Below are 16,476 nucleotides of genomic sequence, written 5' to 3' on the forward strand. Positions count from 1 at the left end.
CCCTGCCAGTGAGAGCTGGGGTGGTCGGTAGGTTTCCAGCGTTGGTTTAAATCTGTCTTCGTTTCCCTGGCACGTACCGTGGCTGCACCCCGGTTACAGAGGGCAAGCCAAGCTCCTGTGCAAAGCAGTTATTTTGGGTAGTACTGTAAATTTTGCAGACTTGAAACTTCTCACACTGTCTTCATGTTAGCCCGTGCCCAAACATTACCTTAATGTGTCATCTTCTCTTCTGCCGTTGTCACAATTATCATGATCCTTGTAAACACCCACAAACCTCCCTCCTTACCTCCTTGCACTCTCTCCTCCCTTTGCAGGGATGAGTGATGGCTGCGGTTACGCCGATGCCATCCCCTAAGCTGCAGCCTTGCTGGTCGCTCGTCCTCCCCCTTCTCCAGGCTTCATACCGGCGCTCCCTCCCATCTCACTGTTGGATTTTAAGTTCCCTTGGCAAAGGGACAGCTTTTTGTTTTGCTTATGTAGCATGCTGGTCCCTGACTCACTCCGTTAGGTGCAAAGATAACACAAATAACGACTGTCATCCGGAGAGCTGTCTGGGAATTACAGGAAGCTGGGAAGGAGGATCCAAATCTTCCTTGTGCCAGCATCCAACTCAAGCCTCTGCTACCCCTTTCTGCTCCAGACTCACCTTTCCATCTCCTCGATTGCTAAGCCTGAAAACTTTTCCTTGCCTGAATTTTCTGTGGCGGCAAAATTGTTTTGGCTGACTGCTCTCACCTGTCCTGCTTCCCAGTGGCACCTCGGCCATGGAGGGGCTCTGGGTTTGTCCCTCAGGCGTGTCAAGACATTTCCTACTTCTTCCCTCGTGTCACACCAGAGAGAACACCGATTTCTACTAGAGTAGTACCAAGGATACAGGATGCTTCTCTTTCCGGAAACGTTATGCAGAGCTCCCAGACCCGAGAACACAAATAACACCGCCGATAATAAATAGCTAAGGCTTCGGGGAGAATACCAGTGACTGGTGGAAAGAAGGCAACGTGCCGCAGTATTTTCTGTAAGAGTCAGTATTTCAGCCGTCTTTCCCATTCGAGGCAGTGAGCGGAGAACATGAAGAGGCAGCCAATTCAAGTAAAGCACATTGAAAGGTCAGAGGAATCCATCTAGCCTGTGCAGCACCATTTCGTAAGCACAGAAAAGCTCTTCATTAAACTCATTTTGCGAAAGTGATTGAAGTGAGAAAGGGAAATAGCTTAACACGCTCATTACAATCTCTGGAACTTACCTGTTCCCCACGACTGCTGTGATGGATCTGGCTATGCCCAAATCGATATACACCCAGTGTTTTCAGCCTGGGCACTGGAGGTGGGAGCCTGGTGTTTCTGTGCCGTGCCATGTCCAGGGATACACCCGTCCACACAGAGGTGCTCCCGCTTGGCCGGGGCTGGATGCCCGGCAGCACCCCGCAGAGCCAAACCACACAAAAGGCAAAGGATCCACTGTTGGGATGTTGGGGCAGTCCAAGCTGCTCCTTTTGACCCTTAACGGTGGACACCTCCCCAGGCACCACAGTCCCATGGGCTGGAAGAGCTCCTTGAGTAGCTCTGCGGCAGAAGAGGGGTTAAAAAATACCCTATTTCTCATTTTTTAGTCAAATACTATAAATGCAGCATTGTCCTAATGTTCAAACTGAGACTGAGCGTGGGTGAGGAACTTGGTTGAACCTGATGGGGCTGATGAAATGAGGAGGTGAAGCACCCCGAGGTGCGGGCATGTCCTGCCTGCACGGGGCACCCGGCTGGGGCAGGGAGGGCTCTCCCCCTGGCAGGGAGCAAGGTTTGGGGTGTAACTACCAGGCGGAGTTATCCCGGCGGGTCCAACCCCATGCCAGTCCCTTTGGGAGGTGAGGAGCCCGCTCGTATGCAGACTGTTAACCCCCCGCCTACCCCTTATTTTCCCCTTATTTCGGCTGGTCCTTTAGCATTGCACCTCTCAGCCAGCCCCGCGAGGAAGCTGGCCCCGAATTCCTGGCTCACACCGCCTGTAGCACCAGAGAGCAGCCCCTTCATGGGAGCAGGCCTGGGAAGATGGATGAAACACCATTCCCTGCCGGCTCTCCCCTCGCTACAGGTGGGAGAAAGATGAGCTAGCAATTTGCTGCTGGCCTGGCAAGATAGCAGTGAATTACGGCAGCTCCTGAGCCAACTCAGCTGCGCTGGCGAGCGTTCAGGGAGAGGAGAAACCCTACCCGCAGGCGCGGAGGAGGGAAGCAGGTGTGTTGTTCCCTTTTGCTCATTCGATGGCAGAGATCACAGAGCTAACACGGGCCATAAGGTCTCCTCCGCTCCTCCGAAAAGCCACGCGCCCCGAAGGACAACCGATCCTTGTACTTGTGCTTGGCAAAGCGCTTCGGCTGCTGGCACCCCACCTGGGAGAGTCTGTTAACGCGGCGCAGTGTTGCACCGGGGGCAAGCGAGGTACACGGTGTCCCCGGCTCCTCCAGAAAGACACCGCTCCTGACGTCGCTGCCGGGGCTGCCGAGGGGACGCCGCGCACCCGGCGCTCAAGTCACTGCGCGAATGTGAGAAACGCCTTGAAAATTGCACAAAGCACTGAACAACCCGTGGGCAATTCTCTGTCACAGTAGAACTTCGGTGCAAATGAGAAACCTAACAACTGAAAACAGCTCAGAGGTACTGGTAGGAAGCAAAAAGCAGCCTCAATTATCTGCCACTTCTTTTTTTTTTCCCTCTCTCAGGATTTCTTTGCTCTCCTAACACTAACAAACAATAAATAATACAATCCAGATCCATAGGCAAATGAAGTCCTGTGTGTGATACAGATTGCCCTCAACACATCTTTGGGCCAAAGCTTGGTTTTGGTTCCACCACCGTTTAAATGCCAGGAGCTCAGCAGAGCTGCTCTGGATGTCTGGTGGCACGATCGAGGTCGGTGCCCGGCCCCCACCACACGCAGTGAGACTTTCTGAAACCAGCCAGAAAGATCCACTCAAAAGCTGCTCCGCCAACATCTGCTTTTGGGCCTGATGCAGACAATTTAATTGCTATCGTTGCTGGAATAACGCTGAATTTACTGATGGCTTTTAATAGAATGCTTAAAAAGGATTTCAGACGTGTCCTTCACAAGAGGCCATGAAGGAAACCCAGTAATAGTACAATAATTGCATTAGCATCTCCAGCGAGCCCAGGGCCGCGCAGTGGTGCGTGCCTTACAAGGCACACAGCGAGGCCTTGCCCTACATATACCAGGATGGCAAAGTGGGAGAGAGAGGACAAGGATCAGCATCTCACCGGCCTACATTAATTAAACTGCCCGTTACAAACCTGCACCAACAGTACGGGTGCAGCAGCAGCTCTGTCAGGCCAAAGGTGTTTTACCTGCCCAGTCCTCCATGAGCCCCATATAACTGAGTCTGGGAACAGGTAAGCCCCTGCACAACACAGAAACACTGGAAGTACCTATGTGGGTTAGGGACATTTTGCCATCTCCCCTCCCATTCTGCCTTCTTAGGAACCCCAGTCAGACCCCAAATGTCAGCTCCCCACTGGCAGAGGCAGCTTTTCTTTCATGTTCACACTGCAACATTTGCCACGCGAGCTTGCTGCAAACCTCCTTCCGCTGCAAACCTCCCTGCCCAGCACGGCACTGCGCCCGGACGCTCTGCTGCAACAGGCGCTACTGCACCTGCCTCCCCTGTGCGCAGAGAGTTAAATGGCTATTTAGTAATGCTAAATCTAGCAAAAGCACACTGGTCAATCTGACACAGGTGTACCACTAATGTATGGATATATTGGATCAATACATATATGCGGTAGGTAACAACACGTGTGCGTACGTGGGCATATACACACCTGTGCCATGCACACACATACAGCAGCTCCATAAGCTACAAATGGCTTCACCCCTCCGTCTTCAGAAGGGGACACGGGGGCTCTCCGAGGCCACACCGCTGGACACTGCACCCCATCCCGTCCCGTCCCACCCCACCGCCGCAGGGATGCCCGCCCTCACCCCATGTGCCTCCGAGCCCCATCTCCGCACGCCGCTACATCCCCCCTCCCTCCCCGCTCCGCTCCCAGCCCCGCTGCGGCAGCGGGACCTCCGCGCCGCTCCGCGCCGCTGCGCGCCTGACTCAACCCCGCGCTCCGCAGGGGCCGGGCTGCGCGGAGAGGGGAGGGCGGAGGAAAGGAGGAGGAGGAGGGAAGGGAAGACGGAGGGAGGGGGATTTACCCCATTGTCCTCGGCGGGAGCTGGGCAGAGCCGCCGCCGCTGTGCGCAGGCTCGGCCGGCCCCTCGCCCGGCGCGGAGGAGCAGCAGCGGCAGCGGCGATAGCAGCTCGCCGGCGGTAAGGGCGATAGGGGTGGGGGGGCGGTGGTGGGGGTGGCGGGGGCTCCGCGCCGCTCCGCGCCTCGCCCCCAGCGCATCCCCCAGCCCCATGGGGCGGCGGCGGCGCCGGGCGCGGCCCTAGCGCGGCCGCGGAGCGGGGGAGCCGCATGGCCCGCGGGCAGCGCGGCGGCGGCGGCGGCAGCGCCCCGCGGCGCCGGGGCGGCGGCGGCGGCGGCGGGGGAAGAACGACGACGACGACGACGGCGGCGGCGGGCATGGGGGCGCCGGGCGGCGCGGCCCTCGGCCCCGGCGCGCTGCCGCGGCGCTGAGCCCCCGGCCCTGCCTGCGCGGCGCCGCCGAGGAGGAGAAGGAGGTGGAGGAGGAGGAGGAGGAGGAGGAGGAGGAAGGACCCGATGGCGAACAGCAGCGAGCTGGGGAGCAGCAGCAGCCCGCACCTGCCCAGCGCCGGCGGCCTGCTGAGCGCCTCCGGGCTGAAGCTGGCCACCCTGGGCTTGATCCTCTGCGTGAGCCTGGCGGGCAACGTGCTCTTCGCTTGGCTCATCCTCAAGGACCGCCACCTGCACCGCGCCCCGTACTACCTGCTGCTGGACCTCTGCCTGGCCGACGGGCTCCGCTCGCTGGCCTGCTTCCCCTTCGTCATGCTGTCGGTGCGCAGCGGGGCCGCCTGGCCCCACGGGCCCCTCAGCTGCAAGGTGCTGGCCTTCCTGGCCGTGCTCTTCTGCTTCCACGCCGCCTTCCTGCTCTTCTGCGTGGGGGTCACGCGCTACATGGCCATCGCCCACCACCGCTTCTACGCCAAGCGCATGACGGGCTGGACCTGCCTGGCTGTGGTGTGCATGGTGTGGACCCTCTCCATGGCCATGGCCTTCCCCCCCGTCTTCGACGTGGGCACCTACAAGTTCATCCGGGAGGAGGAGCAGTGCATCTTCGAGCACCGCTACGTCAAGGCCAACGACACGCTGGGCTTCATGCTCATGCTGGCGGCCGTCATCGCCGCCACCCACCTGGTCTACATCAAGCTGCTCTTCTTCATCCACGGCCACCGCAAGATGAAGCCGGCCCAGCTGGTACCGGCCATCAGCCAGAATTGGACCTTCCACGGGCCGGGAGCCACCGGCCAAGCAGCTGCGAACTGGACGGCTGGCTTTGGCAGGGGGCCCACGCCGCCCACCCTCGTGGGCATAAGGCAGGCCACCCACAGCCAGATCAAGAGGCTGCTGGTGCTGGAGGAGTTTAAGATGGAGAAAAGGCTCTGCAAGATGTTCTACATGATCACCTTGCTCTTCCTGCTGCTCTGGTCCCCCTACATTGTGGCCTGCTACCTGCGGGTCTTCATTAAGGCCAGCTCCATCCCCCAGGTCTACTTGACCACCTCCGTCTGGATGACGTTTGCCCAGGCAGGGGTCAACCCCATCCTCTGCTTCATCTTCAACAAGGAGCTCAGGGTTTGTCTCCGAGCCCACTTCCCATGCTGCCAAAGCATCCAGAGCACCCAGGGCACCATCCTTTGCGATCTCAAGAGTTTTGGGATGTAGGGGGGCTTTTCTCTTCCTAAAAAGAGAAAGATGGATATCATTTGCCATGTTTCTGCATATGATCTCAAGAGAGTGTGACCTATGGGGGACATACTAAACCACCACCCAGCACCCAAACCTTAGGCTGTAAGAAGCTGTTTTATTTATTTTTCTATATTTTGCTTATGCTCTCTTCAGAACATAAAAGGTTGCTGTCTATGGGAACAGGTACTCGAGCAGAACACCCCCAAACCTTAGGCAGTGAGAAGCTGTTTTTCTTTGTGATTGTGTGGTTTTTAAAAACAAAACAGGGCTCCGAGTTTCTGGTCTTGCTTCTAACGTTTCTAGACATGATTCCAACAGATACGGATTAAGGCCATGACATTTTTTTTTTCTTTCCCTATTCCTGTCTGTTTTGATAAAGGCTTAACAATTTTACTCATGTAATATTTGATAAGGGCCAAGACGATTTTATACTAAAGTTATTTTTGATGACCTCAAGAGGTGTTGTTTTATTATTATTTGATTTTAAGTGAAGAACAAGAAGAGGATGTTTCTAATGTGGTCAGAAGTCAGTTTTTGGTGGGAGCTGTTGGGTTCATTCATTCTCAAATGGTTTGAGTATTTGAAGCAGTTACTTATAACTTTTGCTTGACATGCAAACAGTGTAGAACTAATTTCAATTTTCTTGTTGCACTATTCATTTGGTAATATTTCAGAACTATTTGTGAAACGTGATTTTAAAAATATCAACTTTAAAAATAATCAACTATAGCAGTTTTTAAAACCTAGATTGAAATTCATATTTTACTGCCTTTATAGGAAGTTATCTACAAACCTGGGTAATACTTGTACATTTTGACTGTTTTCTTTAATAAAATATTGAAAACCTTTACTGTATGTAATTGTTTCAGAATGGCAGCATTCTGCTTTGCTGACAAATAACTTGTGTATGTGGAAGGCTGTATGTCCTGTGTCTGAGTAGATTTCACAGCTGAGGTTATTATGGACAAGCACAATCCTTATTTGCTGTTAGATCTCAATTTAGGTGTTTATACCAATAAAAGTGACTAAAGCTATTTTTAAGAAGACTTAAGTTAATGATGGGCAACAGGTTTAAATAGCACAATTCTTTGTGTCTACTGAAAGCAAATTTCTGTTTTAGCTAATCGCTCCGCTGTTAATGATAGAAGAGAGTGCGTTATTGTGGATCGCTAATTTTAGTTGGCAAAGCAGGTTTTTAACGTGGCTTGGTTAATACTGTACTCATTTGTAAACTACCGTCTTAAAGCGTAATTTCCATTTATTAAGCGTGGCATTTTAACCTGCTTTATCGTTCTACAAAAACTTCTCTGAAAGTTTTTTAACCGGCAGCCTGATGGCAAGATCCCGACACAACTTTTTAGCCATCTCGGGGGAAGCTGTCCAGTGCTTGCTTTCTGGTGTATCACGTAACTTTTAACAAACGTCGATCATTGCAGTGCTGGAGCAAGTCGCACACGCAATGGCAAGAGTTAAGCTCAATTTCCATGAAAAAAAATCTGCGTCTGTGCTAAGAGCGCTTCTGTAGAGAGTAGTCCAAAGTTGTTAGACATCAACTGAGAACTAGTTGTCCTGATTGCGAAGGGAGCACAGAAGAGACGTGTGACAGTTAGATCAGAAGAGGGCTAAAACGACAGCTTCAGATTTAGGCAGGGAATGAAGTGAGGTGGGGCTTCTGGTTTGGTTTTCTGTCTTGCTTTCTACCCCCAACTCAGACTTGAACACCAGAGGGGCAACGCTTCTTGAAGTGCATAAGGAGAAGTTTGCCAGTTTGAGCGCTCGGTTTAGCGGCAGAGAAGGCAGGCAGGAGGAGGATGGGGCTGCGCCGATACTGCCAGGGCTGGGCTAAGAAATAGGACTATGGATGCAGTATCTTGAAAACAAAGCGAGACTTAACGATCACTTCCAAAGCTGTTTGAAAAATGCATCTGGGTACAAAAGGAAAGCTGTCAAGAACTTCAGATCACAGCAGGAGTTGGTTATCAGTGCTAATTATATCTTCATCCTGGAATATCAGATCATAGCGTAGCGAATCTTAAAGAGTAATGGGGTAGAGTTGTGTTACAGAGACTTAGGGGGAAGGCATCAGTGCTGTTGCTGGGAATTGTGTTCCAAGTATACCTTACATGCCTGTTTTACTGTCGGGTCTTTTCAGCAGGGTTCCAACTTCTGCAGAATCGTATTTCCTTAAAATTTAAGCAGCTTCCTATGGAGGAGCCTAGAACTGTGATCTCTAACTCTAATCTTGCCTTCTTTTTCCTAATCCTGCCGGTACCCAAGCCAATGTTTTCTTTCTCTTAGTCTATTAAAAATGCCTGATATTTTGGCATCCTATCTCTCTTCCAGGCTATAAGTAGTATGGTTATGATTCTATTTAAACCACAGAGATGGGAGAATAGTTATTTTAAAACCTCCTTAAAAGCTGCAAGGACCAGATTTTTCACTTCTAGAAAAATTAAGCATGAGTTGTATAGTCAATAATATATGCGGGGGATGAAAAAAAATCACCTTTGGGTGACCTTATGGTTTTATTTAGACTTAGCTGCTCTATTGAATGCCAGTCCCTGTGCATAGGCATCCCCCATCTCAGTGATGCCCTTGCTAGATGGGCGAGTCTGGTTCTTGCCCGCTGAAGACCACAGATGCTTTGCTGTCACCCATCAGGGGCAACCAGACCCGGCCTTGCTACAGCAAAAGGGTACAAAAAAGTTTAAAAAGGATATCTGTATACCATATGCCTTTTGCTTGCATGTAGCTTCCAGGGCTGTCTCGGGGCTTCTGATGTACTCTGAGGGCAGAATCAGCGCTGTTTGAAGTTAATTTAATATTTTAGGTACTTGTAATGTCAGGCAGATTATGATCCTGGCCACGCTAGTACAAAAGAGAAGGAACTCCAGTAGCTTTAATTCAGGGTTTAGATGGGTGTTGTACAATAGGGCTTCATTCCAGAAAATGTGAAACTCGGTATCAAGGACAGACACACACCAGAAAATGGAACTTGGTGCCAGCACACCAACAAACACCACTTTGCGAGTCTGTCCTGTTGGCTGAGAGCGCACCAAGGAAGTATGAAAAACCAGAAAGGGCTGGAGAGACAGCAGAGGGTAAATATTCCTTCTGAAATCTGAGAAAAGATAAGAAAGTTGCAATAAAAAGAAAAAAAAAAGCATTTCTAAGGCACAGCATTAACATGTTCTCACAGCATCCTTTAGTCTGCATATGGGGAAAGTGGGTCATGGAGATTAAATGCTGTGACCAAGATTGGAGAAGGGGTGTCAGAGAGGATGAAAACCTGCTCTGGGTAACAAAATCAGAGAAATAACGTTAGAGGGAACGGGCTGAGCAGAGTGAGCCATCCCTGATGGTGTTGGGACACGTGAAGAGCAGCTGTAAGCCTCCATGCCCCCAGCTGCCCATCCGAAAACCAGAGTGCTGCTGGTCTCACTCGGAAGCGCTAGCGGCTGAGACTCCCCGAGCGCTGGGTGTTAATAATTACCTCCCGTGGCCACGTGAGAAGCTATTGCAGCTCGTTGTGCAAGTCCTGGGCTCACTTGCGAAAGCTCAGATGGTCTGAACCCCTCCCCATCCGCACTGGCCAAAACGCAAAGTTCTCAGAGGGTTTGGCGAGCTGCTGTGGGGCTCTCCCAGCTCATCCCCCTACCTGTGCTTGACCAGAATAGAGACTGCGTCTTCTCTGTACCCCTCCAGGCAGATGTATGATAGTTTTCCATATTCTGAGCGACACGAGTGATGAGTATCACAGGAAATACCAACATCATCTCCCCCAGAGATTCTCCACAGCCCGGCTCAGAGGTCACCACGCGCTTGCTTTTGCATATCTGTGGTGAAGAATTGTGGTTGCACTGAGAGCCGCTCTGGAAAAAAATCTTGATTGCTGCTAGCATCTTCACTCACTCACCAGGTATTTAACACGTTCCTTGCAAACATTCCCAGTCAAAATCTTGAAGTCAGTGGAGGTTTTTAGCGTAAACTTAAACGTCAGGCCAGCTTGAGAAATGACACTGGTCTGAAATCTCAACAAGTGGTGGCTATGGCGATCTCTGAGTTACAACACACAACTCCTGGAGCACTGTGGGGTACTTCTAGCTCTGCTGTTAGGTTTGGAAAGAGTTTGCTAGGAAAGGGGCTGAAATATTTGGCACCAGCCAAATTAGCTCGTTGGGTAAAGGTCTCATTCGGTGGCGATGCTACAGGTGGAGGATGAGCAGGGGGGATGCATAGCTCACAAGCTGTCATCATGCGCTTTTCCAGGTCTGCACCAGGGGAGACAAAGCTGCCTCCCAGAATGGTGTGAAGCCAGTAGCCTTGAGGAAAAGGGCAGGAATTTGGCTTAGTCTGATAGCAACAATTCTTTCCTGGGGCTCTACCTGGATGTGATACAGCGACACCTCCAGAAGGCTGCTCTGCCATATGCTGCGGGACTGCCCTGGGACACGTTGTGCTGAGCTCAGAGGACAGCAAAGCTGGCATTTTCCCTCCCTTCCCAGCAAAGGATGCGCGGAGCTTGGCTGGACCTCTGCCGCTTGCCCCACATGGTTAAGCACAGTCACCTTGCTTGGGTGTAGCACCTGCACTTGCTCAGAATTGCCAACAAAGCACCCTGAGAGAAGTGGCTCCAGTCAGAGTAACAGCCACGTATTGGCAGAACACAATGTTAAGTATCTCAAGGCGCTTCATTAACTTAGGCTGCAGATTAGATGATGCTGTGACATATCAGAAAACTCAAAAAACCATTTTAGATAGTTATGCTGCAAATAAAAATATTAGAAACAAGGCGGGGGGGTGGGTGTTTTCTAATAGAGGTCCCCTAAAATCCTCAATTTTGGCACAGCTTCCTTTATAGCTGCTCAAAACACTGCACAGGCTACAATTAACTCCATTGTGATATGACCCAGGAAGGATCTCCCATGCTATGGTGTTCTTAAGCTTCAGAATATTATCAAGTATACAACATCTCGAAGAAATGGAGCTATCAGAGAAAGTCCATCAGTGAAGTTGGTCTCTTAAAAGCTGGCGCAGAGCCATGCTGGGCTGGCTTTGTGCCGATGGAAGTCTTACCCCAAACTTCCTTTCATGCTGATGACCTCTGATGCCACATCATTCATGAAGGACCTTGTGCGGGGTAAATCCTTACTCATCCATCAGTTGTAGAACTGGTGACCAAGAGTTGATTTTCCAACTGGTCTGACGTCTGCGGCGCTCCGACTTTCCCTAAAGCTGATGATGCTGAGCATCTCTGAGCCTATTTTCACTTGGTAAAAGTCATTAACTGCCCCACACCTCCGTACTTTATCTGAAAAATGATTAATTATTCTTACTCACCTTTGTAAAGCACAGAACTACCGATGGCAAGAGCAGAGCATTATCACGGGTGAACAATCGCTGACTACATAAGCTTTCATCACTTAACTTTAAAGTCAAGCTAAGCCTTTAATGCAAGCTGTTGCATTTCTGTATTTCTATTCATGTTTAATGACCTCAGTACTTGCACTCTGTCTTTGATCTCGTGAGTCACGCGTGGTTGTACTGGGGCTGTATTTAGCGGAAAGCCACTTTCTTCAGTGCCACATTTTTCACCTCTACTGTGACCAGGTTGATAGCGCAAAGCATTTTGTGTAGGAGGCTTTCAAGTTCAAAGCTAGTCTTGCAAGGGCACAGGGAAGCTGTGAAGTCCCAGTTAATTTTAGGCAGTCATCACAGCGCTAATAGAGTAGGCAGAAATCAAGAGATCGCTCGGTGAAGAGAAAGCCCGTCCTAAAGTTTCTGAATGTTATTTACTGTTGTGTCATTAAAAAAAAAAAAAAAAAAAAAAAATATCTGTGTTTGTGTGAGGATGATTAACCATTGGAACAAATCATCCAGAGAAAAAAAAAAAAAAAGGATCCTCCATCTGTGAGAGGTGCAGTGTGAGCCTGCGCGCCTGCCCACGGCGCACCTGCCCGGGCGCCTGCCGCCTGCCCAGCCGCGGTCCCTGCGCCGCCGTCCGGGGCTCCGCCGGAGCACGCCGGGAGAAAAAGAAATCAGAAACACCAGTAAACAGCACCAGAACCCTCTCTCTCACGCGGTGATTCACTCCTTCCTCTTGCTAACTGTTTTACAACACCCATTTTATCATACCTTATAAATACCAGTGCTCGCTTCTCTCAGAAATTCTAGCAGAGGTAGAGCTAAAATGGCTTTGTCATTAAAAAAAAAAAAAAAAAAAATCCACAGAGGGGAACACAGGAAGATTCAGAAGGAAAGGCTGAAGTCTGGGTGCTTTCTGACAGGGAGAGAAAGAGGAATGATTTAGTGGAATATTACCTCACTCCATCGAACCACTCAATCTGTCCCCATCTGTCACCGAGTGCTTGCAGGAGGGTGATGGAAAGGAAACCGTTGAGTAGCTTGATAGTCGAGTAAATCAACTGGGCTTTTTCCTTCTCTTTCCCTCCCTCATTAGGCCTTGCACACTCACACCACGCAGCGGGTCCCCCGGGAGGAGGGAAGAGAGGGGACGGTCCCCCGGGTGCCATGGGGCTGCAGTGGCCCCGGGGCAGAGGGACCACCAGCTCCGGGTGCCCGCGGGGCCGAGCTGCCCCCGGGGGAACGAGCTCCGGCGGAGCCGCAGGAGACATCTGGGTGTGGAGGAAGGCGGATGAACGTGCAATATGTTCAGCCAAGCTGCAGTGTGACTAAAGGGGGAGAACGTGGGCACCCGAGCCAAGGAGCCAGCAGCATCGCAGGCAGAGGTAAAGCTCGGAGCCGTGGTGTGACAGCGAGGAGGGACACATTGAGGCTGAGCATCCCCAAAGTGCTCCCCGGCAGGGCGGTGACGGATGCTGCAGAAGTCCGGCTCTGCAGGACCTGCCCGAAAGTGCTGCGGATGGGGACGGAGGTCTCCATGCTGGTTTTCCTCCCCGTAGATCCTAAACTCTCAGCCAGGCTGACTTTTTCTTACTCCCCGTTTATGCAATATCTGTCTGAGCCTAAGTGCTGATGTAAACCAAACCCAAATAGCTGAAGGCTCTGTTGCAACGTGCGAAAGGTTTCTTAGTGACCTCGGGGAGTTTAATGAAACCGGGGTGGGGAGGGAGGTAAAATTATGACACCACTGCAGTCAGGAGGTTTTGCCATTGAATTTGACGGGGTGGGGGACCTTCCTGTCAAAGTTTCACCCACGTGAGAGAAGAAACTGAGGAAAAAAAAAAAAATCTACTAATTTGACAGGATGCGGTGAAATTTTTGGAAAGAGTGAGCATGTTCGCAGCAGCCTCGCCAGTGCCTCTCCCTGAGCTGGCCTTTCTGGCAGGTCCCATGAAAGCAGTTGGAGATGCGCCCCACTGCCTGGGCGCCGCTGGAGCCGGGAGGAGGACATAAAGGGTGGGTCCAGCTTCACCCCCCCCTGAAATTAATAACAGCTTTGCTGGTTTGTGAAGACCCCACCAACGTCTGCGTGAAATGACATGAGGACGCTCACACGTACAGGAGAAAAAGTGAATGAAGAAGGCTCAGCCCTACTGGTTTGGCTGGAGCCGGGATGTATTTTCAGTCTGCTTCTGAACTGCCTTACAGCCTCGGGATTTACAAAGCCGCGTGGCGTTTAAAACCAGCTTTAATCCCTTCCACGTGTTGCAATGCTGCGGTGGAGGCACGGCACTGGGCTTCGGGGGCTCTGGGTGGGATTCCCAGCCCGGGCAGGGGTATGCTGCAATGCAGAGCCCCGCGGGGGTCCCGGCGCTCGCAGCTGCGGGGGGCTGGCAGGGACACAGCCACAGCCTGTCCTTCCCATGCCGCCTGCTGGGACACAGCGCAGGGACAGTTATGCATCCCGGGACAGCCGAGGCTGCGGCGGTGTGGGTACGCGCCGTGTACGGCACAGATACGTGCTTTATCTGGTCTATGAGATTCGTAACCTGCTGGGGACAGGGACGTGCCTGTAACACACTGGTATTTGGTGCCGTGGTATAAAGGAGCATCGATCTGGGATGCTCTGGGCACTCCTGGCAGACAATTAACACATACCCAGTTTCCCAGGCAAACTGGGCTTTGCAGAGGAGATTTTCTGTCATTTTTACATCGTGTGTGCGTTCATTTCCCCCCCCCCCCCCCCCAATACTAAGCTGTCTTACATTTGGACCTTTGGGAAAGCCCTGCCATGGGAGTGCTTACAAGGGTGCTGTATGGTCACGTTGCTCATTCCTCCTTTCCTGCACACTTTGCTGTTCCCCTGCGCTGCACTTGCCGTGAAACGTACTGCCATCCACCCTCCCTTCAGTGCACCAGGCTTCCTCGGCTTCAGCCTTTCACATTCAGCCTTCCCCAGCCCTGACGATGGGGCAGAGTGGCCCAAAGGCTGCCACCCTCCTCCAAGGCAGCTGGATCATACGGGGGAACCTACCCCGCCAAATCATTGAGATGTATCCCACTGCATCGGGCTGGGTCTGCCCGTGCGCAAGACTCTCCTTGAGGAATGACAGGTGATTTGCTGCATGTTTGATGTGCATTAAACTCATCTCCATTCCTGTGCTCAGAATTATTGATTAGTCTAACAGCCGTACCCCCGCTGGGTTGGCACTCTATATATACGTCATAGAGACAGGCACATTGATTTTGCTATTATCAAAATCCCCTTGTATTTGCACAGTCTTTTCTCTTCCTGCAATTTTCTAATTCCTTCTGGAAAACATGCTGCACATTGTCAAGATCAAATTCCTGAGACATCTTGTTTAAATCAAGAGATTCCTAGCACCTTCTGTTTCTTTTGAATATCCATCTGCACAGTAACAACAAATAAGAGAGCTACTGGGGCGGGGGAGTCATCAGTGAAGACCTCAGTCCGTGGCTATACTTGCTGTTATACATCGTTACAGTGCATTAGGCTGATGAAGCAAATAGCAAAGTACTCCTCAACAAGGTACGCTCTAAGATTCATGACACGCTACAGTTTTAGGATAATAAGTCTAAAGTCTCTAGCTCTCCTACAAAGAGTACAACCAATCATAATCCTCTTTCTTACCTTAGAAGGTCCCATAGTACTCCATACTGTGCTGCCAACCACCAAGCCAATCCTCAGCTGAGCTTAAATTGCCCTCACTTCAGCTACTCCTGCTATAAAACCAAGGTTGGGGTTAGGGTGACCTGTCTCCCAGGTAAGCACTCATGCAGAGCTGAGTCCCACTTCCCACACAACCAGGACAATCTATTTTGTGTCACCCTCTCACTCAAAGACTTTGTAACATTTTTTTTTTTTTCTTTTTTTCCCCAAAGTGACAAAATTTCCCAGGGGGGAATTATGGGCAGGAGGTTGCAGATGAGGCTGACCTGCAGCTGGGTTTTCTCCAGCTCAGCGGCAGAGCTTTCCCTCCAGCCCCCCGGCCTTACAGGTGTGTGCTTGCCCGGCCAGCTGGGCGCCCGCAAACCCAAAACACCTTGTTTCACCTTTCCTAATAAGCATGTAATCAAATTAAGGCAGCAGCTCATTAGATGTGATGGTGCCCTTTCCTGAAGTGGCTCTCTGCTAACCCAAATTCTGGTAATAAACACGGAAACTCCTCCGGTTTGGTGTGATATCATCATTATTCTACAGCATATCTGTAATACCAATATTAATATAATATTAAACATTAATGCGCAAGTTTCTATTAATAATTAATAATATTAATTCAATATTAATAAAATTAAACCAATGTTGGCACAGATCTCCTAAGTGGAGTGAAGAAAGGGAAGTGTTTAAACCAGGCTCTCTCTTAACAAGCTACGTGTACTGGAGTGACCGAGACCTCTCCTTTCACAAAGGTGTTTCCAGGGCTGCCACCTTTTCCAGCATTCACGCTGAGTCCAGCTGGCTGTGCCCAAATCAAAAGCTGCCTCAAGGGAAAAGCGGAGGGGCATGGCTGGCCGTTTATGCTTTGAACTACTTCTTGTGGTCACGGGTCTACCTATTATCACCATAAAGCAAAGGTAAAGGGCTTCCCCCCACCCCCCTTCCACTGCAGAAAGAAATTAAAGGCGCTTTGCAGGTGTGCTCGGGTTAGGAAATCTCCCCTGGGGTGGCAGAAAAGATAATTGATTAGGACAGAGTTTAGGAAAGAATTGGGATGTGAAAGCTTAATCTTCCTTCCCAAATGATCTCTCAAATCAACTAACCTCCATTGTGAGCATCAATTAATGAGAATTAAATTACTAAAAGGGGAATCGTGGTAATAATGATTGCCGAGTGAATACAGCCGGGATGTAGGACAGTGAAGTTTTGCCTTTAGCTCTTCTACGCCGGCAACTGCGCTCCGGCGGCAGGCAGAGCGGCTGCAGCAGGCAAGTTGCGGAGAAGCCCCTCGAGGACAAGTGCAGGATAACGTCTCTCTCAAAGGAGCACCTTCCTAATGCCCTCTCCGGGAGCATCTGCAGGACACGAGTGCTTCCATCTCCTGTAGACGGTGTGAACTTTGAACTCATGTACTTGGGGCTGTTCTCATTACCCAGATAAATGCCTAATCCCACAAGTTAATTGGCACAAATTATAACTACAAAGTTGCTCTGCTTTTGTCTGATAAACTCTCCAAGGAGTTCAGTTTGGCAGGTCTAAGGCAGTCAC

The 16,476-nt window shown here is 50.9% G+C and overlaps 1 protein-coding gene across 1 annotated transcript; it reads left to right on the forward strand.

Annotated features, from left to right (window-relative positions):
- Positions 1–4,718: 4,718 nt before the first annotated feature.
- Positions 4,719–6,895, forward strand: GPR27 (G protein-coupled receptor 27; the record flags this gene model as incomplete). The annotated part of the gene is made up of 1 exon (XM_082487787.1): positions 4,719–6,895. One exon carries the CDS (start codon positions 4,719–4,721, stop codon positions 5,859–5,861), a length of 1,143 nt encoding a protein of 380 aa, XP_082343913.1. The 3' UTR covers positions 5,862–6,895.
- Positions 6,896–16,476: the final 9,581 nt, after the last annotated feature.

This window comes from Vanellus vanellus (assembly GCF_965231255.1).
Source record: "Vanellus vanellus genome assembly, chromosome: 9".
NCBI classification, from domain to species: Eukaryota; Metazoa; Chordata; class Aves; order Charadriiformes; family Charadriidae; genus Vanellus; species Vanellus vanellus.